Source organism: Pteronotus mesoamericanus, unplaced genomic scaffold, assembly GCF_021234165.1.
Source record: "Pteronotus mesoamericanus isolate MK-2021 breed Mesoamerican mustached bat unplaced genomic scaffold, CSHL_Meso_final contig_56, whole genome shotgun sequence".
In the NCBI taxonomy this organism is placed as follows: Eukaryota; Metazoa; Chordata; class Mammalia; order Chiroptera; family Mormoopidae; genus Pteronotus; species Pteronotus mesoamericanus.
Genome location: NW_026555201.1, coordinates 20,226,511 through 20,253,602, shown reverse-complemented (window position 1 = coordinate 20,253,602; position 27,092 = coordinate 20,226,511). Strand labels below are relative to the sequence as shown.

The following is a 27,092-nucleotide window of genomic DNA, read 5'->3' as shown; positions in this document are numbered from 1 at the left end:
GTTTGTTTTGATCTATTCTTTCATTTGAGGTTTCTTTTTCTCCTCATTTTGCCAGCCTCTTTGTGTGTGTTTGTATGTATTAGGTAGAGCTGCGTTGACTCTGTGTCTTGGTAGTGTGGCCTAATGTAATAGGTGTCCTGTAGGGCCCAGTGGCACAGCCTCCCCTATTACCCAAACTGCGTATTCAAGGTGTGCCCTTCATGTGGGCAGAGTACACCCTTCTCTTGTAGTTGAGCCTTGGTTGCTATTGGTAGATCAATGGGAGGGATTACCCAGGCCAGTCAGCTGCAAGGATTGGCTGTGACTAATTACCATTAACCTCTAATCTCCTTGGAGGAACAGCTGTGCAGGGGCAGGATGGTGCTCTGACATGGTCTGTAGCTGTCCACTGGGTGCACTGGCCCTAGGGTTTCCTGGGTGGTACTGGCCAAGTTCACCCCCCAACCTGTGTTTTGTCCTGGGGCCACATTGCCTGGGCTATAAAGCTATCTGACAAGTTTGCTACTTGTGCTGGGCTTGGAGATTCCCAGGGGAAGCTATGCTGTAAAATTAATCTGGCTTCTGCTATTGCCTGGCCTGGAGCTCACTGAGGCCAGATATTGCTTGTTTGATAGGATTTAGGAAGTTGTGAAGCATGAGATAAGACCATATGGAAAAGCAGCTTGGGTGGGCTCACAAGTTGGGTGGGGCTGAGTCTTTGGGGCTCTCCAAGGTGGGTCAAACAATGTTAGCCAGGTTCATGGAGTCTCAAATATGGTACTGGCCTGCTGGCTCCATGGCTCTGTGTGGGGAGGGCTCAGAAAAGGGACAATGGCCTCTGCTCGCCCAATGCCACATCAGCCTCTCCTAGTATACTACTGGCGCCCTTCAAGTTTCCACCCCATCACTGGAGCTCAGAGGGATTGAGTCTGAGTAGGTGAGTCCATGTATGGGTTCTTTCAGAGGAACTGCTTGGACTCCAGAAATTTCTAACACAAACTCAATCCCCATTGGTTTTTGCAGCCAGAAGTTATGGGGACTTATCTTCCTGGCACTGGAACCCTGGGCTGGGAGGCCTGGTGTGGGGCTGGGTCTGCTCACTGCTGAGATATCCCTCCCGAATTTTTATCCACCACACGTGGTTGGGAGGCCTAGCTGTTCCGCATCTGTGCCCTTCCTACCAGTCTGGATGGACGTGGTTTCTTTAATTCCTTAGTTGTCGGGCTTCCATTCAATTAGATTTATAATGGTTCTGAGTGATGTTTGTTCTATATTGTAGTTGTAATTTTGATGTGCAAAGAGGTGAACGATGTCTGCCTAGGCAGCTATCTTAACCAGAAGCGTCAAGGGAATACTTCTTAAATGGAAGAGCATCAAAGAATTTGTGGATATATTTTAATGCCACCACAATGTCTCTTCCTAAAAGCTTCAGCTTGAAAAGCAAATGGAGTTCATACACATGTGTGGCACAATGATTTTTGTATCTGCCGCCCAGAGGATGCCCTTTGATTGCCTGGTTCTGGTGGCCAACAAAGGTTATGTTTGCAGATACCATAGGTCAACACTATGGGTAAGGCCATAGGGAGCAAGGTCAGAATTTGATATCCCTGCTGTTGCAGGTTGGAGTCCCTGGGACTCCATCAATATATTTCCTTGTCCTGTGGGTGGCAAGTTGTCATCAAAGTTTATGGCCATAAAAAAGAGATGTGGAAAAAGACATTACTCTGGACATTTTACCTTCCTCAGTTTTTGCAAGATTGGTTTGAAACTGGATGGTTTTATTGTAGCAGACAAGACTTGTAACCAGTGTGCCATTTAATTTAATTTAATTTTTTTTTTTTTGGCAAATAACAGTTGGTTCTAGACATTAAATTTCATATGCTAAATTCCTTAGTTTATAGGAATTCTAACACTGCAATTTTGAACAGAATGTTTCCATAGTCACAAAAGCATTTAGAAACTCCATATGATAAATACATGAGTAGATATAGCTTTAAATACACAAAAATTTTTATGGCTGCAATTTTTTCAAAATAGCAGAAAAACTGAAGACAAAAATTAGACATTTTTGTAATATATCTTCCTTCATAGATGAACCAATTTTTAATAGATTAGGAATTTTTTCTACAAAACCTCCTAATATAAGTAGACCGTTAAGCTCTATTTTTATTTAATTCTAATCATATCAAATGCAGTATGCACATTTATATCAGGGCTCTTGATTTTTTCATGACTGGTCTTTACTAAATGCAATGAAATTTAAAGCCACACATTCATTTTAGATCATTTCATTGTCCTAAAATCTGCTTTCATAAAATCTGCCATTTTTTATTATATGATATTAAAAAATATTGTGGCATAATATATTGAATGTTATGCAACCACTCAGGTTGACCATAATCATAAAAGGATGGGGGGAGCTCAATCTTTACTTTCGTTATGAAATATTTAAATATTTTAAAGTATGATTCTGCATCAAAAAACTTTTCTGTGACTCTTCCCTGAGTTTCCAAGTCTGAAAAATAAGAAACCCATTAAACTTTAATAGATAAATATAGAAATATCAATCTTAATACTTACATTGTTTTTTTATTAACAAAAAGTATGTTCTTGCTTTTTTAATAAAATCCATACATTTAATAAGTATTAATAAACACTATAATGTGGTAGGATTTGGACCATATCATTTTCCCATTTGGACTTTGTTTTTCATTCATTTTCTCTAATAATTCTGATTAAAAAGTCTGTCCCCTTTTTTCTCTCTTGAGGTAACTTTGATCTAGAGTCATTTTCATTTTTCACAATGTTGCTGAAAACTTTATTTCTTTTTGCTAGTCACTAATATAGAGGGGTTCATTTAATCCTAATTGTAATTCTATTGACACTTTAGCAGCCAGCCTATTCATAATGAGGCACTACAAAATCTCTGGAGAATCCTATGTTTGAAAGAGCTGTTACCATCCATTAAAGTATATCGGTTGCTTTGCACATTTGAGAAATGTGCAAACTTTGAGAATGTAGAAACTTTGAGGAATGAGAGCTAGTGTTATCTTTTTATTATGCTAAACACTTTCTTAAATGTATGTAGGTCTTTGTGTTTCAAAGCCTTTATTTTTAGTTTCTAAAAATCAAGACTGAGTATATGAATAGTTTCATCTCTTAAAAAATATTTTTTGCTTTTTTAAAAGTCAGATTTATTGAAGTATAATTTACAGAGTAATATTTCCCCTTTTCAGTGTATAGTTCCAAGAGTTTTAATAATCACATACAATCATGTAACCATCACCATTATCCAGATATCGAACAGTTCCAACACCCCCCACGGTTCCCCCATTCCTTGTAGTCAACTTCTCTCCACCCCTAGCTTCTGGCAACCTTTGATCTTTTGCTGTCCTTATTATTTGCCTTTTTCAGAGTGTCACCTAAATGAAATCATCATAAAGTTTGTTTTTTTTTTCACTTAGAACATGCCTTTGTGATTCATCCACACTGCTGCAATGTGAGTAGTGTGTTCCTTTTTATTACATTATTTCATTGTATGGATTTGCTTCCATTTGATAATTCATTCACGGTTGAAAGCTATTTGAGTTGGGTCCAGTTTGTGGCAATTATAAAGCTGCTGTTAAGTGTTTACATCTCTTTTCATATGAATATACATTTGTATTTCTCTTGGATAAGTAGCTAGATGTAGATAGGAATTTTATATTAAGTATACCTATAACTTCGTAAAAAACTGTTACCTTGTTTTCTCAAGTGGCTGTACCATTTTCCATTCCAACCAGCAATATTTGAGAGTTCTAGTTGTTCAACATTCTTGCTTTTATTAGGCATTGTCAGTATTTTTTAAAACCCAGACAATCTAATAAGTGTGTCAATGTACTTAATTATGGTTTTAATTTTACTTTTTCCCTACTGAGTATGTTGAGTAACTTTTCATATTTGCCACCCGTATATCTTCTTTGATGACCTGTTCAAATACTTTACCTGATTTTTAACTGGGTTGTTTTCTTCTTATTGACTTTTGAGAGTTCTTTGTGTATTCTGGATATGAGGCCTTTATCAGATGTGATTTGCAATTATTTTCTTTTAATCAACTTATCTTTTCATTTTCTTAACAGTATTTTCCAGAGTTAGTCTCTCGCCCCACCTTTTTTTAAACTACAATTTTAACCTCTCCCCTTTCAGTGTCTAAGCCCTCATATTAACAAATTTGCACAAATTCCTAATGAAAAAATTAGAATAAAACTTTTGAAATTTGAGGCTAGAAGATAACCAACTTTAAAGATAGCATGATGCTCTATAACATTTACTTGAATAATATAACAATCAGGAATTCTCTTGGCTGAAAGTAGCCAAAAAACCAACTTCAGTGTCTTAAGCAAATTAGACTATTTTTCCTTGTTACAAGTTGAGAGAAAGGCAGCTGTTTGCAGGATTCATTATATCCACACTTAGGATGAGAAGTAGAGTAGGGAAAAGAACAGAACTTGTACCAAGAGAGCAACACTTTTCCAGAAGCTTCCCGGCCACTTCCAGTTGAATTCTCATTGACCAGAACAGGGTCATAGGGCCAGGCAGTGCTCAGTGAAGGGCTTTGGGTTAGGCAGGCCCACTAGTGCCTGTCTCACACAACAATTATTAAATAACATCAAAATATGAAAGATAATAGAACTAAGACATAACAATTAAGATCTAGTTTTGAACTCAAGGTTTTCCACAATTTGCTGGCCAAATAGCGAAATTTTAAAGACATCATTCCAGCTGTATTTTAGTCATGGATAGAAAACTAATAATAGAAATATAGTAGCTATTATAATAAGAATAATGGGTTATCACTTATGGGGCCACATACTTTATCTTCTTTGCTTCTTGAAGGTATGGTTTTACATAGCAGAAAATTAAGATGCATAGATAGTAGGTCACTTAAGGACATATAGAAAATGAATCCAGGACAAGATACTCATGGTATAGATTGGTCATGCCATACCAACTTATTTGTAGCAATCAGGGTTTTTAAAATCCGGAATGATTCAATGTAAAGTTCGTATTGTGGCATTGTCTACGGAGTCTGTATATACCTTTGTAAACAAAATCCCCAAAGCAAACATCCTCTTGCACTAGAATTTTAGCTGTTTGTCTTAAATTCTATCTAAATGGGAATTTTGTTGTAAACTTGGTAAGTAAATTGAAGTTAAAGTGGAGCTTTTACTTCATTAGTGTTTGTTATTTTCTCAGTGATAAAATTTCCATCCAGCAAAAGGAGTCTATTTGCTTTTGAATATAAAAAGTAAAATTTAAATAATTCAATTAAAAAGATTGACAACATGCCTTTCTATAATGAACATTAATGTTAGTTCAGAGTTTTAAAAGTAGGTATTAATATTTTTTCTTTTGGCTCTGGTACCAAACATCCTAACTAGAATATCAGCAGAACAAATGAATAAATTAACCTTCTGAACCAACTCACTACAATTCCATTGCCTTTACTGAATTAATCTATATTTATAAATTTTCAATAGCTTGAAATATGTTCTAAATATGCAAAATGCTATTGAATCTGTGATAATTATTCAAGGTTAGGAAGTCACTGACACTAAAATGTAAGATAAAACTCTACGAGAGTTTCTATCAGGTGTATTGCCTTTCACTAGGAGGTAAACCCACTTTAACCAGTGCACTGTGCTTAGCAATGCTGCTGTTGCTGGAGTTTGCCAGAAGGTTGGAGACCCAAGGAACTCGAGACCATTAAGCTCCACTGTCCCTCGTTGAAGTGCATACAACTGTTTTTTGTTTTCCCTTTAAGAAATCTCTCAGGATTAAGGACTTTAAGGATATATTAAGGACTAAGATACTTTATCTTTTCATAGCTACTTTCTCTCAAATTTTAGAAATACTTTTCCAATTATCCTTGAAATATAAAATAGTCAAAGATGCATTTTTATCCCTTAGGAACTGAGAGGCTAGGAAACTTTCCTAGGGTGACACAACGAATAGAAATAGAATTAATATCTCCAAGTTTTGACTTGACTCTAGAACCAGACCATGTCCTCTTCAGCCCATTTTTGAAAGCCAGTAGAATCTACTATTTCACTGAACAAACTAAAAAAGACTGGCAATAATATTGGGATTATTTCACTTAATCTTAGTATATTACAAGCATAATGGAGGAGTAAAATGCTATTTCACCTTCATTTCAAGTGAGGTATACATTGTTTTCAAAATTGTTGTATTGTACATTTTTAGCCACCACTTCTATAATGGTAGGTACCATAAAAAACGTAGATACCTTCATTCAGAATAGAAATAAACACTTGTGATATCTGCAAGGTTTTGTTTCCACACATGCTGCCAAAACAATAGTGGTCTGATGCTGTCTTAACAGAAGAAAAACCGATGCGATTGAAAGAGAAAAGAATTTTGAGGCAGTTAGGCATGAATCTCTGCGCTAAATCTGCCACTAACTAGCTGTGTGATCAAGGAACGTGTTGCCATCTCCATGGCTGTTTGCTTGGGTGTAGATTTTGCCTGAATCATAAGCTGTGAGTCTTGCATGAGCTCATAGATGTAAAATGCTTAGCAATACACTTAGCTTAAGCCCTCATTAAATGCACACCAGAATCATGATAATTTACTCCAAGAATTATTTATGGAACATTTCCAAGACCCTTTACTCAGTGCTACACAAGTGTATTTTTATGGATTACTAACTATTGCACATAAAAAAAAGATATAGCTTGATTCCTTAGTTCAGGGTTTCTCAATCTCAAAACTGCTGAAATTTTGGCGGATAATTCTTTGTTTTGGGTGGCCACCCTGAGCATTGTAGGGTGTTTAGCAGCATCCGGGCCTCTGCATATTGGATGCTGGAAGCGCTATCCTTTTCTCCATTTGTGACAACACACAATGTTTCCAGACATTGTCTAATGACTCCTTGGTTGGGGTGAGGGGCAGGGGGAGAGTAGCCCCAATTGAGAACTACAGTTTTCGATCAACTCTTCATAAAAAGTGTTGATGAGCTTCTAGTCCTAGGAGATTTCTTCCCAAAAGATTGGAGTCAAATAATGTAGGAACCATTAAATAATAATAATAATTATCCCAATTGTTATTAGTCAGCAAAGCCTTTATGCTTTCTACAAAATCATTCTGGGTCTAGATTTTACCCTCCTTTCTTACTATTTCATTTAAGTTGTTGACATGAAACCATAATTGATATGTTGCTAGGTGTTGCTAGCTTTAAGAATTTCTTATTTTACTTGTCTTAGTTCCTGAATACTTTTTTTCTATGAATTATGAGTGTGTCATGAATAGTAATATATCCTCCAACATGCAAAGGAAAGATAGTTATCCCAGTTTTGTGGAATATTAATTTAGAAAACTATTTTTAAAGTGTTACCTACATTCAGGAAGTCACACACACATAAAATTTTATATATATATATAAAATTTATATATATAAACTTTTTACTATACATTTGATAGAGCTATATATGATGGTAAAAATTTTTACCAACAAAGTACTGTTTATAATGTGTATGAGAAAATAAATGAGTTCTTATATTTGGTAAACATGAATAGCCAAATTAAAAAATTATGAATAAAAATGATTACCTTCTCTGCCCCTACTTCTCCTCCCCACCAAAAAATAAAAGGGATTTGTGGCTCAAGTCATCAGGATAGTCAATTCAGACCTATTTCACTTTGTGTTAGGGACCTTTTGTATTGCAGTGAAAATGTATTGTCCTGTGAGGAAAGAATGAATATTCTTAATGTTCTTACACATTCTTTTTTTATGTGCACATTTTAGGTATATCAATATATGCATGAAACGATAACTGTTAATGGCTGCCCCGAATTCCGTGCCAGGGCCACAGCAAAGGTAAGACTTGAGTAACTTTAAAAATATACTTAACCCCAGTGATCTAGTAATTGATTGTGCGCGTGTGTGTTTCAGGTATTCTCGTGTGTACACTGTAAGAGAATTTAGACATCAGTGGCAGCCCAGAGTCTAGAACCAGTACTACTTCCCAGGTAAAAATCCTAATGGAAAATTGAACGTTTCTGCTGCTTCTGTAGCTTAAGAAAGGAGAATGATTTCATTAAACTCACTAAATGTCCATTTGGCACAAGCAAATCAACTGATTTCATTGTATGAAATACTACTTGGTTTTCAGACACATTCCTCTGATCCAAAAGATCCTGTTCCCTATTCAGTGCATGGAGATTTTTTGCACAAGTCTATAGATTTGATTTCAGGTAGGCATTAAGAGAGCTCACCTGACACCTGGTGATGTAGGACTCTTTCATGTATTCAGCCGAGCAGTAGGTAGCAGAAAGAATGTGATGCTGACCTAAAGGGCAGACCTGTCGCTTTTTGTGGTAGTGACCACATTTGCAACTTAAATCCAGATATTGCAGAGACCCAACTAATGGAAATGTTACAGCAATAGAATCATGAAAATATCTGGATAATAGACCATAAGGAAATAATAGTTTTAAACTAAAATCACCTCTACAGTTCTTATTTTACAAATACAGAAATATTATAATTCCTACACACTTGCTTTTTAAAAGCTTTTCTGTTTTTGGTAATACATAAAAAGTAAGAACTGGTAAAAGTGACCAAACTTTTTCATTTAATTTTTTTTGTGTTACATCACCTCTTGTTTGGTTTCCCTTTAGAGTTCTTAGGTTTGCCCTGTAACTGAACACTGTAGGTTTGTAAGTATTTCTTTTAACCCAAGCAAAAAGAGGGTTTTATTATCATTACATCATGCTTTGCTTGTACTGAAGTGGAACACACACAGAAAAAATGATCCCTACATGGTTTAATTAAGGGGAAAGAGAATTATGTAGTGTTTTACCATTCTCATTTCTTATTCATGTAGAACAGCAGGATAGCAGCATAATGTTGCAATAGCACAATATTTTCTGGTTGTTTCTGGGCTGTCTGCATTGCATCCATGTCAGCCATTACTATGCATGACGACAAGGTTTGCATGAGCAAATGCATGGAGCTAAAAACAAGCCATTATTTCCATATCATTCACTTTCTTTCACTAAATGCAGACAGTAGCATAATGCTAAATTGATGTGATAATACTGTGTATGGAAAAGAATATGTAGTAGTTGGGAATCAATATTTTTATAGTGTTGAGTAAATCACTTTATAGTAGGCATCTAATCAACTGGTTAAGAAAGGCAAATGGAGGTGGATAATAAGAAGCAGGCAAAGAATATTTGCTTGGTAGAAACTGCTTAAGTGCTATAATTTTATTTCCATGAGGGGTGGGAACTGATGGTAAGTGATTTCATTTACTTTATTTTTAAAAATTAATATATGAATTTTAAAGTGAAATTATCTCCATATTAAATGATATTTTGTATATCTAGGTATAAAACCATAGACTGCTCATTGTACCTGCATTGCTGTAGTAGTTGAAATGTTAATGTAAAATTTCAGGGGAAAAAAATAACCTGCACCAAAAAAGAGGTCCACTAAAAATAATATGGAATATTGATGTGAAATAGTAATCTGTTGAATCTATTATTTTATTATAGCTTTTATTTTCTTTTAGGCATTCTCAAAAGAAGAATCAAATTTGCTAAGCCAGCGGTCTGGCCAATCACTAAATTATAGATGTATTTGCCAATATATACCCATATACATGAGTGCTTCACAGTGTATTGAATAAATAATCATGATGATTTGTGTGCAAGCACCGGATTTAGACTGTGTGTCATATGGAAAAGTGTAAGCCAGTAGCTCTGCCCTTCGGGTGCCCATAGTCACCATATGTACATAATTACAGTATATGTGCCATATGTAGGTAGCATATGGACCAAACGCATTTGGAGTGCAAGAGTAAGAATAATTCTAACTGAGATAATTGGTAAAGTTGTTTTATGTAGAAGTTTTTTATCATAATGGACAAGGTCTCAAAAGTTGGAAATAGCTGGACTGGACTTTACCAAAGAGAATGAATCTTAGATAACATCTCTGTGCAGAACGCCCCTCCCTTTTGTGTTCTTTCTTCACAGGAGGATGCTATAAAAATATGAGGAGTTGCCTGATCTCCCCACTGCAAAGCATATGATTAGACTTACTTCCCTTGTTTTATTACCAAATGACAATCTTTTCTTTCAGGCAACAGTTGCAGCTTTTGCTGCTAGTGAAGGCCACTCTCACCCTCGGGTAGTCGAACTGCCAAAGACTGATGAAGGCCTTGGTTTTAACGTGATGGGAGGAAAGGAGCAAAATTCCCCCATTTATATCTCTCGCATCATTCCTGGAGGGGTGGCCGAAAGACACGGAGGCCTCAAAAGAGGAGACCAGCTGCTGTCAGTGAACGGAGTGGTATGTTCATAAAATAACCAGAGGTTTTCTCTTTAAGCACATTCTTTCCCACGCCCCCCGCCCCCCTACACCGGTCCCTGCTGATACTGAAGCCAGTGTTGAAATCCTAGAACAAATCATAATTTTGTGTCCAACAGCTTCCTAAAAGTTGATGGATATTAAACAAACGAAAGCGGTAATTCACAGGTTTTATGTCTCCATTCATCTTCTTCCATCATGGTATGTATGAACTAGTTGGAAAATCATCCCAACTGATAGAATTTTCCCGTATAACACGCTAAGCGAATTAATATTTAGAAGAACATAATAATTTCCACACCCTTTTTATTCAAAGTTGATATAAGCAAATGCATTTTAAAAATAAAGATAAAACTCTTCACCCTATATTTTCTATTTTGATTAAAGAGGAGAGGTAATTTTAATATATGTAGTAATACATATGGAAAAGGATAATGCTCAGACAATTCTTTAAGCCAAGTGTACAGCTAGAGTATATTAAAAATGTCAGCCTCCCCCACAAAAATGTTTGACTACATTATCTATTATTCAATATAGATATTTTAATTTTCACATGAATTTAAAGCAAATTAAAATATATTAAATTTTTAAATAAAAGTAAGAACGTACTTTTTTCATAACCTCGTGTTCTTTGGATGCCGTTACTACCACATGTAATAATGAGTTGCTAAAGAAAGAGCTTACTGTAAAATGAGTACTTTTCTCCCCATAACTTTTACTAACATCAAAAACAAATAACTTCCCTGACTAGGGTGGCTCAGTGGGTTGGCCACCGGCCAGGGAACCAAAAGGTTGCTGGTTCGATTCCCGGTCCGGGCGCACACCTGGGTTGCAGGCCAGGTCCCCAGATGGAGAGGCACCCAAGCCATGTTTCTCTCTCACACTGGTGTTTCTCTCCCTCTCTTCTTCCCTCTCTTCCACTCTCCCTAAAAATAAGTAAAGTCTTTAAATAAATAAATAACCTAAAAGCACACATTTCAGAAGTGTAAATAAGATCATGTCAATGATTACCTTTTTATTTCCTAAGAACTGAAGACTTTAATAAACTAGATTTGGGGTTTTTTTGTGAACATAAGACTTTTGCTTAGACTATCCAGAGTAAAATGCATTTAAAATGTAATATTTTATTGGTAACTATGGGGTAAATTGTTCTGTACTTGTATCTTGCATTTTAGCTCTTTTTATTTGTTGCCTGACTAGTAGTTTTATAGATCCCAAAACCATTCCTTCACCTCTGCCAATCCCTGGTGTACATCAAAGTCACCAACCCATGAATATTTTCCATCTCTTCAGCCTTCCAATTCTAAAATTACCATTTTGTTTACTTTTGTCCATGTAACAGTGCTTTGAGATGAGCTCTGTATTGACCTTTAGATAAATGGCTTTTTCAAAGCATGTATCAGCTGATGATTTCAGAGTCAAACTTTCTAGTAGACTGCTCTAGAGCTAGGCCATGTGATTATGTCACAAAATAATTAATTTGTGCCTTAGTGTATAAATTTATAATTTTTCTGAACATATTGGGTAGATTTAAAAAAGCATAGATTTTAAAACGTGAGAAGTACAAAAAGAACCAAAATTATGTTAATAGTAATTATATAAAGCAACAATAAATATATATGAAATCACTTTAATAGGTAGTTGACTTTTAATTATCTGTCAAGAGAGCCAAAGAGTCTTGATTTAACCCATGCATTTGCAGGGAACACATCTTGTAGGCATTTCATAATCACGCATTCATTCCTTTCAATGACCATGTGAACTTATATGGGAGGCTTTTGATGGGGGGTGGGAATTGGAGAAATTAAATCAGACACTTAAGAGTCTACTGCTCAATTTCCATATGATTGTAGATTACTATCCCCTGAACTTTCATTTTCTAATCTGGATAAGGAGAGAAGTAACGTGAAGGGTGCTGATGAAGATTAAAGTACAGCAAAATGTCTTTTGAGAACTGTCCAGTGATACTTTGTTCATACACATTTTCAATAGGTAAGGATAGTTACTGAAGCAGGTTGAAGAGGGTTAGCAGTCCTCCTATGATAAGGCTAGTGCTAGTTATGTTACAAGTGAGTCTTAAAGCAACTTCTCCTGTACTTACAGGCATATTTTAACAAACATTTATTAGCAAAAAAAGGCATTAATAAATTCATGCAAATTCTTCCATTAGTTTGGTGAAATCATAGTTATCTGTACATTCAGATGTTCCAATTCACCTTAGAAAGAGGGTTCACTTGAGACAGATGAAACAACATTCCAAGACCAGAATTCCGGTACTCTGTATTCAGACTACCAGAAATTCTGTTAAATTGAACGCTGGAAAGAGGAAGGTTTAGTGATCAAATTTATGCCACTAATCCTATGGTACAGGACATGGACCTCTTTAAGGTTTTTGTACCCTGTTCATGTAAAAGTGGGTAATGTCTCCTAAAGTCTTTAATATTCCACATATATTAAGTGGAGTATTAATTAATTAAGTTCCATTTAGCATGGTTGTTAATGAGTCACTAATTTTGCCAGTGAGAATCTATTTTTGCCATATTTTTGCTAACAAGCAAAGCATCATTTATTCATTGAAATAGGTATAATAAATGCTTTTATAGTGGCCAGCCTCTAAAATGTTGCCTTCCTGATAGTGTTTTCTCACCACCATGGATTGGTTTAAAAAGCACTAAATTTGGTGTATAAAATATTGCACATCCATATAATCAAACTATATATTATAAATGACCTATTTTAAAGTATTTAAAAGTAAGTTAAGTACATTTTAAGTGTCTTAATATTTATCAGATGTTCATCAAGAGGTAGTTTTCCTTCTGTATATGAGAAACTGCATGACCCAGTGGATTTCCCATAGTCACAAAAAGAGTACTTAATCCAAAGGAAAGACCTTGGCTTCTAACACCCAACCCAATATTTTTAATATAAATAATTTCATTCAGACCAAGTATTTAATGAAAAGGGTTACTCTGTAATGAAGGGGCCAAAAGAAAAGAAAACAAAAGATTAGCAAATGATCAAATTATTGCTATTTACACTTACAGTACCATTTGCGGAAATTAATATGGAAGATTTTCAGAACATGCCATTCTGAACTGAGAAAAATTTTTGGAAGGACATGATTTGTAGGACTGAAACAAACATTGACTACTTCAGTACTCTAGGGAAAACTTCCTAATGCCTGCCGTAGAAAGTAAAGAAATTATTCCAAGGATCTTTAAACATCTGAAGAGATACAGCATCTTAGAGGTCAGAAAGAAGGAAACTCATACCAACTCAGCTATCATTGAGAGAAATATTTTATTTTTTATTCCTGAGCTCCAAAAGAAGTTTCCCAGGGGATTTTTACAAATGAGACATTGAATCACCTTATGCAATGTTACAGAAAATACAGAGGCTTTCTGTATATGGCTGCCTCTTAAGCCAAACCTCAGTAAAAATTTAGAGCTGAATTCTCAATTAAAATTGAACATTAGCAGGAGGTTAAAATATTACAGATAGAATTTACAGCTTTTTAATGATCCCCTTTGCACTCTCCTATGCCCAAGTGTTTCATCAACAATTTTGAGAAAAGACTACAGGGCTCTTTATAAAGGCAACAGCCAATGTGGAGCCAGCAGGGATAGTAAATACATTTAGTGATGGAGTCCAAATATTGAAAAGCCCAACAGTATGGTACAATAGACCCAATATAATAAGAATTTACATGACATCCTGCTCCTGTACCCTGAAAACTAGCTACCTGTGTGCAGAATTAGGGAGGAATAATAGGTAAACATCAAAACCTGGGAAAAAGAAAGGCAGGCCTGGGGGATTAAGAGGAATATTGTATGAGGCAAGTTGGGAAAAAGAAAAACAACAACGTGTTAATGTGATTGTAAGGTTCATAAATACAAATATTATGCACGAATGTGGAAAGAGATGGTCCAGTGCTTGAATGAGACAGCCCATTGTGCTACCCGATCCTGGTTTCATCCTTACGAAGAACAATAAGCTAGGTCAGGTTGTAGGTTCAGTCTCTGGTCGGGGCACCAGAGGGGAATCAATATTCCTCTCTCTTACATCAATATTTCCTTCTCTCTCTCTCTTCCTCCTTCTCTGAAATCAATCAACACATACTTGGGTGATCATTAAAAAATATTTTTTAAAGAACAATAAGCAAGTTCAGAGATGAGTAGTTTTGCAAACAATAAACCTGTCAGAGAAGGACTTGACTGTTTAAGATAGAGAAGAAAGCATTGGGGAATGACGGCTATCTCCCGTTGCCCTCCACTGTGTGAGGCATGAGGTGACAGAGCCCAGACCAGTGGATAAAAGTCACAAGGCAGAGCTCTGTAAATAGAGAAAGGCTGAATCATGAAATAGCATGTGCCATTGTTTGAGGTTTTAATCAGAAGTTAGAAGACCACTGGCAAGAGCGTTTCAAAATATGTGTACTGTGTAGAGCTGGAACAGTTGGCCCAAGGTTCCTTTTAACTCTGTGACTCTGATTCTGTGTCTTCAGATGAGATTTTGATGAGACTGCCACATACTCCTACACACAAACACATACCTCCTCATGTAGTAAATAGGCTCCACATAGTCTCTGTCTACACTACTGAGACATTTTTCCTGAACAGAAAGATTATAAATATACTATAATACTTATAACACTTATTTAGTTAGTGCTTTATATTTTATGAGTAGTGTTGACCTGAGATTCTCCCATTTGCTCCTCAGAGTAATCTCATGAAATGGGCAGGGCCTGTCTCTCTCTCTCTCTCACACATACACGCACACACACAAATGAATACACAGAAATGTGCACACAGACTCACATCCAACTATATACACATGAAGTAAATTTTAAACTTTATCATGACTATGATGCTTACCAAATGTAATAATTTATCATTTTAAAAGTCAGTTCCACTGAAATCTTTAAGCTCTGTGGATTGTACCAATGTCAGTTTTCTGGTTTTAATATTATACAGTAGTTTCACAAGATGTTCATATTGGGGAAGGCATGTAAATGGTGCTTGGGACCTCCCTATATGCTTATTTTCAACCTCCTGTGTATCTATAGTTATTTACTGATATTTTTTCAAATGGCAAAAAACCTAAAATAATCCACATGAAATAGGATATCCTGCTGGTACTCATGGGAGAGAGAGCAGGTGATAAGCAAGAAGCAGAGGAGAGAAAGATAAGATAAAATCACAAGAACTTTAAAAGTATGTCATAGAGAAAAGAAGCCTTCCTTAGCATCTGGAATCCAAGCATTGTATTAGAGCATCATTGGTGGGAAAATTGCAGCTAACCCTTCACCTGGCTCTGTAGTTAATGCTAAATAAAGCTGTCGATACAGTGGATACACAGTGCTAATTTATTTTTAAGCATAACAGATGAATGAGTAAAAAATTAAGGATGAAACAGAATAAATTGTTTTCCTGGAATCTGGCCGTTTCCCATTTTATAAATATCTATGCCAAGTTAAGGGTGAGTACTCACAGCCCAAATTGTTTATGCAAAAAGACTGTTTGTCAGGTGTGGAATGAGGACGGAAAAAATTAGAACCCCAGATTTGAGCACTAAGGAGCTGCAGCATTTGAGAGAGAAATTGGGACTTAAAATCTTATTTTTCTGTTATCTCAACAAAGACAAGACACAAATAAAAAGATTTTTGAAATACTCTGAAATACATTCTAAGATTTCTATGAAAATTTGAAGCTCCCCATTAAAATGCCTGCCCCACTGAGAGCAATGATTTTTTTGTTCATTGCCTTGTCTTTAGTCTTAGAAAAGTCCCTGTATGTAGTTGAAGCTCCATATACATTTTTTAAACTTAAGGAACCACTGTAAGCACTTTCCATAATGAATCTATTATTTCCCCCTAGTGATCTTTAGTAGTAGGTGTTATTATTAGCACTCTCATGCTACAAATGAGGAAACTGAGGAAGAGAGAGATTAAGTAGCTTGCCCAAGGTCCCACAGCTACCGAATGGCACAGCTGGAAATTCTAACTCAGGTAGTATGGCGTAATTCATCATAATTTAAGGGTAAATAAGTATCTTAGCCATTAAAAAATTAGTATTTTCATCTATGGTATAGAAAAGAGCAAGGAATCTTCACCTTTATGTGTTTGCATTAAAAAAAAGAGCATTTTTGGTGGGGAGAGGGTATATTTGTTTTTCTGAAATTCTCATAAGAGGCTTTGACCTTTAAAAAGTTGAGACCTAGTCTTAAAATTAGTAACATTTTGGAAAAGAAGAAGATTACTTGAATGCAGATGGCCCAGAATATGGAGAGGCATGCAAAGTTTGGTTTGAATGCATTGAATTTTTCTCTGTCTGCCTAACTCCTCACTCCACTGTGTGCCGGGCACAGACGCACAGGGACCAGAGAGTGTGGGCACAGTGGCCCAAACAACCAGGTATGGCCCTGATCCACATCACTCTCCAGGTCCACTTGACGGTCAGAGGGGAGCCCAGGCAGACGAACGGGGCGGGGGAGGAGGCAGAGCTTCAGCCTTCGGTTGCCCTAGAGGCCTGGGGTGAGCGTCCCCACCTCAGTTCTTGGTTGAGGTCTCAAGTAACTCAGTTCTCTCATGTTCCCTCTCTGCTTAGGAGTCATTTCCAGATTCTTTGCCTTTCTTGGTACCTGAGAAGGAGATTGTTTGGGTTATAATTAACTAGAAGTGCAAACTGGAATTTCAGTTAAGCGTTGAAAATTTTTGTCACTGAGTGGCATCGTGACATACCACTCACAATTGTGAAGGAGCCAAGAGAAGTACAATCAGGTTGTTTTATTCCATTGACCTACGGGATGGCACAAACAAGGCAGCACAATCTAGTCTATTTTGCAACAATGAGCAGGTGGCATTAAGCCACCTTCATTTTGAGCTGGCTCATGATAAGAGTTCCTTTCATTTAAAAAGTGGTACAGGGAGATATTGTGCTGTGCCAATTGAACACGTAACAATAGCTTACTGGCTAGAAGTGCTACAATCTCACCCTGTGATTTCAGCCAGCAGGAATGGGCACCAGGTATATTAACTCTCAGACATTGCTTTACCAACTTGAGCTTTGAGCAACACACTGAGATTGTGTTGATAAAATAGAAAATATATCAATGCCAGAACACACTCACATTTAGCCGGTGTTAAAGTACAATGCCAGACAACATTTCCACACATGGATCAAACTGACCTAAATCTCTATTTAGATTGCTGATAATGGATATTTGACTATTCAGTTTAGTTGCTGGTGCACTCTTCCTCATAGCTATTACCATCATTTTTTTACTGTTTGTCATTTGGGTTTTCCTCATTTTGTGCTATTTTCACAATGTTTTTTGTTCATTCAAAAATTATTTGTAGAGCAATTATTATGTGACAGCTGCTGAGCCAAGCCCTGGGTATAGATAGTGAACAAAACAGAAAAGGTTATTATCCTCTTGGAACTTTCTGCCTGGTTGAGAGTAAGAAACTAATGATCATAATAATAAATATATGCATATAAATATATATGTAACTGGTGATAAATCCACCATGTATCCCAGCTTAAAGGAAATTCTCCAAGTGATTCAGTTCAGTTCCACATTGGTCAAAATAATGAACTTTCCATTCCATGTATCTTCTGGCTTCTCATGGCTGTTGTAACAAATTACCACAAACTTAGTGGCTTAAACAATAAAAATTTATTCTCTCACAGTCCTGGAGGCCAGAAGTCAGAAATCAGTTTGAGTGACCCAAACCGAAGGTGTGAGCAGGCCCGTGCTCCCGCAAGCAGCTCTAGGCGAGAACACCGTTCTTCCTTCTTCCAGCTGCTGCTCGTGGCTGCCTGCCTTCCTTGACTGGTGGCCTTCTCACTCAGATCTCTGCCTCCACAAGGACATTACCTTCTTCTCTTCTGTGTCAGATGTTCCTCTACTTCCTTCTTGTAAGGACACTTGTAGGGCCCACCAAGACAATGCAAAATAATCTCTTCAAAATCCTTAAACTCATCATGTTGGCAAAGACCCTCTTTTCCCATAAGGCACCATTTACAGGTTCCAGGGAATAAGAACTGATGTTTTCGTGGCCGTTACCCAGCCATCCACAGTGTATTAATGTCCTGAATCCAGAGGGCTCACAAATGTCCAGGGCAGGGAATGGGACGGGTTGCCCACAGGCCATGGACACATTGGTTTCCCACTCAGGGCAGAATGTGCTGAATATTTCCACTCTACTCCTTGTTGTGACAATGCAAGTTTCTTCTTTTCCTCCCATTTTGGGTACATTTCTCCTTTTATGGTCAATGAAGCTTCTCAGCCTCCTCTTTCACCTTCCCCCAGCCCCAGTCCTGTCTAATCTTTGGATGGTGAAAAAATGCAAACATCTTTTTCACCTTACAGCCAGAGGCTTTCATCTAACTGTGAGTCATTTGGGTTTGTTTTTTTTTTTTTTTCTCCCTAGGTGTGGGCCAAAGGAAGCAAAAGAGGAGAGGAAATAGACAAAGAACACAAATTTATGCTTTAGGATATAGCACTGCCATATAATTAAATGCTATGACAAGTGTTAAAGGCGGAAAGGGAGAAGGAAATAAGGTGGTGTGCAAAAGAATGAGGCACTACTATAAATAGTGTTCATAATGGCCTTTTTGAGGGGTGACATTTAAGCTGAAACTGAGAGCAAGAAAGAGTCAATCACTGTCAGAAGAAAGAGCTTATGAAAAGGTCCCCAAGTGCCCTAGCCTAGTTTATCACCCAGCACCTGCATCTCAATTCAGCTTTTTCATTCCGAACTTATTAGCACATATGCGTTAGTCATTAAATATTCAGATATATAGTAGAATGTGATATTAGAGAAGTTGAGGGTTCTAGACCATCTCTGAGCCTCTACCTCTGAAAGGCAAAGAAGCATAATGTTGCACTAGATTTGGTTTTGCAAAAGGCTGTCCTTGAAGTAGGAGTAATAAATTTGACTATAGAGGGTCCAAGAGGAGATTATATAAATGGGTGGAGGTAACCGCTTGGGAACTGCGCCAACCTCAGGAGGGAAGGCCCCATTAGAGTTCCAGCCAGTTACCACTATTGGGGAATGTAGACAGTGTTCACAGATAACTCAAAATTGAAAAAAAGAAAAACAATAGACCTTCTGGCTTTGTAGAGGAGATAACAGGATATGTAGGATCTTAAAGGTTAAATAGTAGACATCCATAGAAATGTCAGAGTGAGTGCATTGGTGGAGGAATACTCCGGGCAACGGGGACAACACATGCACAAACATATAAGAAACAGCATGAAGTGTGTAACTAAAGAGTAAGGCAAGGTGTGGTGGCATCAGGGTTGGGGCGATGTATAGGGGCCATGTCACAGCGTGGCCCCTAAGCCATAAGAAGAAGCCTGGTCTTGGCACTTGAAGGTGGTAGGAAATGGAAAACATAACATGGGTTTGCTCTGGTCACTAGCGAGAGTGGAGAAGTGGAGGAAGACTAGGATCCTCTGAAGAGTGTTTTACAGAGACATGGTGAAGGTCTTAACTAAAAGAAGAGGAATTTAGGAGGCAATGGTGATATAAACCAGACCTCATGATTGATTGGATGTGTGATAAAGGAGAGGGAATTACCAAGAAGTCCCAAGCTCCTGGCATGGATCCTGTCTCCTGCTGATACAGGAGAAAAGAGCTCGGGTGAGAAAGGGAGGAATTTAGTTCTCAGCCGTTTGTGGTATCTGTGGGTCATCCAGGTGAAACTGTACAAAATAGAACGGTTTCATTTGGTTTTAGAGAAAGGCACAGGTTTTAATTTAATTTACAGGTGTTAAAGTGAATTAACTGCATTCTAGCAAACTGACAGTATTTCAATGTAGAAAACATTTTTTAAAAACATTTCTACTGTGTCACATTCTTACTAAATTACATTTGTCTTAACCAGAGTTTCTCAGCCTTGGCACAGTTAATATTTTGAACTGGATAATTCTTTCTTGAGGAGGCCGTCCTGTGCATTGTGGGATGTTTAGCAGTATAGCTGGCCAGTAACACCCCACTCCAGTGGTGACCATCTCCAAACATTGTCAACTATCCTCTGAGGGGGAAAATTCATGCCAACTTTATTTTTAATTAAATTAGTCCAATTTCATGAAGACTGATACAAACCAATTAGGAGCTGCATTATTAAAGTTTGAATTGCATATATTATGCATGTAAGTAAACGTAGGACCAGCTGCCTGCTACTTCGAAAGCCAGTACTCAAGAAACAGGTGCTAATGTAAAGGAAAGTAGTTTATGTTCAGGTGCTGGCCACCTGGAAGATGGGGGCCTCATGTCTCCAAGCCCATTTTAACATATCAGTTCAAGCAGAGGTTTTTATAAGGAGGGAGAGAAGAAGCAGAACAAAGAGGGCAAGGGAGGGGTTGAAAAGTTCTCTTTGTGTGATGAGCACTGTCCATTCTGATGAGGCAAATGACGGTCCACTGTGCATCATCCTGGTTTAGTCATCCTGGCTTCACATCATCCTGGCTTTAAGTTTGAAGGTCTGTCAATCTCTTGGAGCTAGGATGCCTGAAGGTCAGAGTCTGTATCTTTTGAAGCTAGTACCTAGGATTCTTCTGTAAACATGCTGTTTGTCTACAAGCTACATATTAGTCTGAGTCAGCATTTACAGAAACAGTGACAAAAGAATGGTGGGGGGCGGGTTACAATTCTCCACTGTCACATACCTTGCATGGTGTATGTGAATAGAATGGACTTCCACCAAATTGTACCATGTAGGGAATTGCACAGATGAGGATCATTCTGGAAAAGGCTTCATCCAAGGCTTGTCACTGAATAAAGGGGTCTGTGAAGAAGAGTCCTGGTGACTTTAACACCGTGGGTGACGAAGGCAAGAAAGATTCACAACTCATCACTATTGAATCTATCTCTGTAGGCAAACAGTATTTTAAGAATATCGCCTTCAAGGCTTTAATCAAAACTGCCAAAAAATATTATTAAAGCACAAATCATATTCTAAGGAGGTTAAGTTTTATCTAATTCTCCTAGAAACATCAAGTTAAGTTTTTCATAAATAGGAATGGCTGCATTACTCATAATTTGCCTTAGTTTTAGCTTTGGATGATTTGTAGAAATATTTTGCCAGTATCCTAAACAGAAATATGGCAAACCACACCACTTTTCTCTTCCATGTCAGTATAAAAGAAATAGTATCTATCTGACCACTTGAAGTCTGTAATTGGAATCCACAGGGACCTAAGCACTCCTACAGATGAGTCCCAAATGAGGCTTGGCACCAGGATAGATGGGGACAGTTGTTAACCCTGAAATTCTCTTTATTTTTGTGTCCATGATCTGTTTAAAGTTTATATTAAATGATCATTATTGTGTTGCTGTTCACTGTTAAGTAGTATAGGAAGCAGCTTTAAATACCACTGCCCATGCTGCAACAAGTTAGACAGAGCTGATTGCCCAAGGAACCCATGACACACACCATTTCACACGGGTCCTTTTTATCATTTGGCAGGAGGGATAAGGCAAAGTTGTAGGATGCTAGTTATCAGATCACGCATCAATCATTTTATGGTATCAGTCTTGGCAGCTGTTAAAAATATGATTTCCTCCAGTTGTATTGAATATAACTTTACACATATTTGGAGTGTTCCACAAAGAAGCCAAATTGCTTTTAACTTGCTCGGGCTTTAATTAATTTAATTTATTTTTAAAGAAAATCATCAAGCATTTAATTATGTACAACTTTTAGTAAGTATGTTTGATTATTCTGTGAATAAAACAAACCAAATATAGTCATTAAAATTCCTGTCATAGAAATGTGGGGGCCTGAGTCAGACTTGTAACTTGAACTATCTTTGTTGAATTACTCTGCCTAGATCTAACCAGATCATTGGCTTTCTCTAATAGATTAGCTGTTCGGTTGCTCCACCAGACCCTTAATTTAAGAGATCTTAAATAGGGCAGTCAGTTGAGAAAGCATACATAAATGCCCTGTATCTAGAGCATATATGTGGCCAAACAAGTTTGTATAACATTTCTTGGACATGGTCTTAATATTCACTTATTCATTCAACAAGTATTTATAGTGTACCAGGCTCTATTCAGAGCAGTCAAGAATCTGTGATGGAAAAAAGAGAAATATTGTTTCCTTTATGGAGTTTATATTCCAGTAGGGGTAGATAAGCAAAAAGCAAAACAAATAAGTACATACATATAATGTTAGATTGTGGCACATATTAAAGAAAAAAAGAGCGAAATTGGTAGAGCATAAGGAGGACAGGAAGGCCAGGGAATAAAAGGAGGCGCTGTGGTTCTGGGCAGAGGAGCCTCATGAGAAGGTGGCATGTGGGGGGAGGGTTAAAACAGGTAAGGGGGTGAGCCACCTGAGTCCCTAGGGAAGAACATTCCGTCCAGAGGAAAGAGTCAAAGTCGCCAAGGTGGAAAAGCGCCTTCACACTGGAGAAGCAAGGAAGCTAGACAGGAGGTCAATGGTAATAGCTCACTTTTTAAAAAAATTTTAAAGTTCTTGCTAATTAAAAAATTGTAATTAAAAAAACCTTCTATTAAAATTACATGAAAATGGTAATTTAACAACCCACACACACTATGTTTAGAATTAAAGCAGAGTCCAAGTGTAGTAACAAAACAGATAACAAAAGTAACAGAAAAGGTTTCCTTTGAGAGCCAACAAGCCAGGAATTTGCTAAGCATTGCAAATGCATTGGGCCCTTTAATTCTCACAAACTAATTCACTGTAATTTATGAAGTTGGATGGGCAATTTGGTAACTTCTCTGAACCTTAGCTTCCACATTGCTAAGAGATGGTATTACTACCTATGTCATTTTTTTGGTGTAGCCTGCTTCCTAAACATAGTAAGTACTAATAAGTGTGTGTTGTGTTCATTGTTACTTGTTCATAATTAAGTCATCAGCCATTGGTTTAAATTGTTTTCTCAGAGAAGTGCCACCAAGTTAAGTTACAAATATGTCGATGAACAAATATTAACCAATCCATAAAACTTAGATATTTATTTATTCATTCATTTGGCGAAATATTAGTGGGCCTGGCATTGTCACAGTCATGAAATAAATAGCCCTCATTTCATGCTTACAGTATGGGGAAGAAACAGGCAAGGAAGAAGATCATCTTTGCAACATAAGTTATTTTATAAATAATGATAAGTATGGGGTTCCTTCAGAGATCATAGAAGGGGCATCTCCCCCAGACATGGGAGGGCCAGACCTGTTTCCTCCTGTGGAGAAAACTCAAGCAAGTAGGTGTTGAGTAAGTGATGGGAGGCAACGAGGAATGTGAAAGAGCCACATCAAGACGGAACAATATTAAAGTCCAGATATTAGAGAAAATTGCAAATTCTTCTGTTTGGAGACTTAAGAATTGGCAAATGAGGCTGAAAATCTAAGCAGGGGCCAGACTGTAATGAGGCACACTGGGCTGAAGACTTTGAGCTATGTCTGAGCAACGTGGGGACTCAGAAGGATTTTAAGCAAGAGAGTGACACAATCAAATTTGCATTTTAGAATGATTACTATGATTGCAATGTGAAGAGTGGTTTAGAAGGGGCCAGAATTAGAAGCAGATCTCATTATGTAGGGAAGAGCTGTTTCCTTGTTACAGCGCACTTATTTGGGGGAAAGGAGGGAGAGGATCAATAATAATCGTAGCAAAGGAGAAATATAAAACCAACTCATTTCATTTTCAGAAACATTCCTAGGTTGACTGATTTGTAACTCTCTCTGGGATCTCACATTTGTCAAGCTTGAAATCTATGCAGTTTTTCATCTTAGGAGCCTTTAGATGAAAAGCAGAAATTTAAACATGCAGTATTTCATAATTCTTTCTCCCCATTTCTCGGTCAAACATTATTCCCAGAAAAGCTGGATTTATAGCACTCACACTTAAACACGAGTGACCTACCAGGCCATATAACTGAAATGCCAGCACGGATAAATGAACAACCAAGAAAAAATGGAGTAAAGGACAAGTCTGATTTCAACAAATTAGGAGTACCAGGAGAACAGGCATTCCGCATGGCTATTCAGACAGAATTTCAGTGGCCTTCCCTTATAATTGGGGCTTTGAAGCGCCTGCAGACCACACTTCTACATTCACAATTTCTGAGGTCATGCCGCTAAGAAATCCCTTCATTTCACCTAAATTACCCAGGCAATTACAGTTATAGTTGATTTTTGCTCAAATTACTTCAAAGTTGTACCTCAGAGCACTCTTTAAGGACAATTACTCTTTGTCCCACCTTCTCCATGAAGAACCACTACGATGGTGTGCATTTATCACAACCTTTTTTGCACTCAAGTACACATACATTCTCACACAAACACACACTTAATTACACATTTATTACTTTTTAGAGATAAACATGATATAGCAGTGATTAAGAGGCCAAGCGTGGGGACAGATTTGTTGCCTTAATGGCGTGCTCATTGAAACTTACCATGTCTCAGTTTCCTAATATATAAAACTGGGATGAAACATTACATCCCTGACCGGGTTGTTAGGAAGAATAACTATTTCAATAAGTTTAAAGCGTATAGAAGAATGCTTGAAAGGAAACGCTCAAGGAATGTTAGTTGTTATTATTTTAAGTTTTAAAATAACACATTTTCATGTACTTATTCTAACTTGCTTTCTCAGAAGTTTTAGATATTATGCCTTGTCAATATTTAGGTTTTGTTATCTGCTATATATAATAGTATTCTATAGCATGTGGATACCATAGTTAATTTAACCATTCTATTGATGGATATTTAGTTTGTTACCCAATTGGTTTTTTGTTGTATTTTGTTATTGTGAACACTGTTTCAATGAAAATATTTATGTATAAGAATAGCTATTTTCCCACGGTGAATACTGGTATGTGGCAAGCCAGGTTAAGAGGGATATGGGCATACTTTTTTTAAACAGATACTGCCAAATTGACCTCTGATTTCTATTTCCTTTTGTATGATAAGTTTTAACAGATCCTTTGCAATACATTATCATTTTTTTAAGAATAAGTGAATAATTTTTATCCAACTTGGGATTTAATCTGCATGTCCCTGAGAGTAAAGTTGAGCATCTTTTCCCAGAGAACTTTATGAGAGGGAGCTAGTATTACAAAATTATGGCAGAATGCTAGGTCTCTACGCATGTATAATACAGAGAGAAAGAAGCCGGGGGGCAGGGGAGGAAAGGACTCCAGTGTAATTTTGGGTATGAATGAGAGCCAGGGAAGGTCTTAGAAAATGATGTCGGAGAGGCCAGCTGGTAGTAGAGAGAAGGTCATGAAGGTCCTTGTAGGCCATTGTAAGGTGCCAGCACTTTATTTTGAGGAAGAAAATGACATAACAGATAATATGTGCTATTTGGAATGGAATTTGAATGATGGAGGAGATTTACGAAGACAGGAGAATAGATGAAGGGGTTCTGGGCTGAGGGAATAAAACAAATTTTGGAAACATGAAGAAAGGTGGTAAAATCAAAAGCATGGTGTTGTTCATATATTGAAGATGAATATAAGGAAGTAGAATTGGACCTGCCTCTTTGCGGGAAGTGCTTTGCATTTATTGGGTGCATTCTGTGGGCCAGTTTTAGTGCTTGGCACTGTACATGGGTATTTCATTAAATCTTAAATGACATATTTGAAGAAAATGTTGCTACACTGTTTTGCATGTGTGGGAACTGAGGCTCAGGGAGATGCAATAACTTGTCCTAAATCATACGGAGGGTAATATTTGGTCTTCGGGCCTAAGCCTCAAATTCGGCCATTTCTCCCCAGGTTAATTAAGTAAACACTGTGCATCGTGATAGATCCTGGGGAGAAACAATCAACGTAGCCCAGTTCCTGCCCTCAGCAACAGTCTGCCACAGCTCTATTCCTTCTGCTTGTCACTAGATTTCAAGCCAGGGAATGGAAAGACAAGTGACTCAGACCAAAATCTGGAGAAGAGTTTAGAAAAGAAACCAGATAGCATTTTAAAAGTCCAGACAAGAGATAAGAGGGAGATGGTAGGAAGAGATGGTAAATGGGGAATGAATATCAACCTGTGTTGGTGGTTAATTAGGTGTGGATCGAGGGGAGAGTTAAAGATGTCCCCAGGGTGTCTGGTTGGGGTGGCTGCATGGCTAATGGTAGCAGAAACCAGAGACGACAGTTGACAAGAATCTTTGGAGGTTAGAGCCATTTAGAGCATTTGAAATGAGTTTTGTTTATTTGTGGGGTTTTTTTAGATTTTATTTATTTATTTTTAGACAGAGGGGAGGGAGGGAGAGAGGAAGAGAAACACCAAAATGTGGTTGCCTCTCACGTGCCCTCTACTGGGGACCTGGCCAGCAACACAAGCATGTGCCCTGACTAAGAATCCATCCAGCGACCCTTTGGTTCGCAGGCTGGCACTCAATCTACTGAGCCACACCAGCCAGGGTGAAACAAGTAAGTTTTATTTTGTAGGCTTACCTGAAAATCTTAGTGTAAGTCACTGGTGACGAATCTCAAGAATATTCTGTGGGTGTGCTTTTAATTGGAAAAGGCATTTATATGCAGAGCCAGAAAGTTATTGAACAATAAACCTGAATTTAAAAAAAAAATTTCACTCCTTCTTTTGCAGGAAGGCATCTGTAATGTTGAGTCTCTGCAATTTAATTAAATGTTATAGCTATTACTAATGTTTTTTTTTATTTATGGCACATAGCAACATAGAGGTTCCTGCTGCTTTACACTTCAAAGAAAACACATTTGACAGGTCTGGTTACAGGCAACT

The 27,092-nt window shown here is 37.4% G+C and overlaps 1 protein-coding gene across 3 annotated transcripts in view; it reads left to right on the top strand.

Moving 5' to 3' along the window:
• Positions 1 to 27,092, top strand: part of LIN7A (lin-7 homolog A, crumbs cell polarity complex component) — a 146,886-nt gene that overhangs the window by 98,733 nt on the left and 21,061 nt on the right. For 2 of the 3 annotated variants that reach the window (XM_054580159.1, XM_054580161.1), the window contains 3 exons: positions 3,444 to 3,478; positions 7,784 to 7,855; positions 10,124 to 10,333. In XM_054580159.1, coding sequence (XP_054436134.1) covers positions 3,444 to 3,478; positions 7,784 to 7,855; positions 10,124 to 10,333 — 317 coding nt within the window. The remainder of the gene's footprint in view (positions 1 to 3,443; positions 3,479 to 7,783; positions 7,856 to 10,123; positions 10,334 to 27,092) is intronic. The other variant, XM_054580160.1, reaches the window with a different exon arrangement.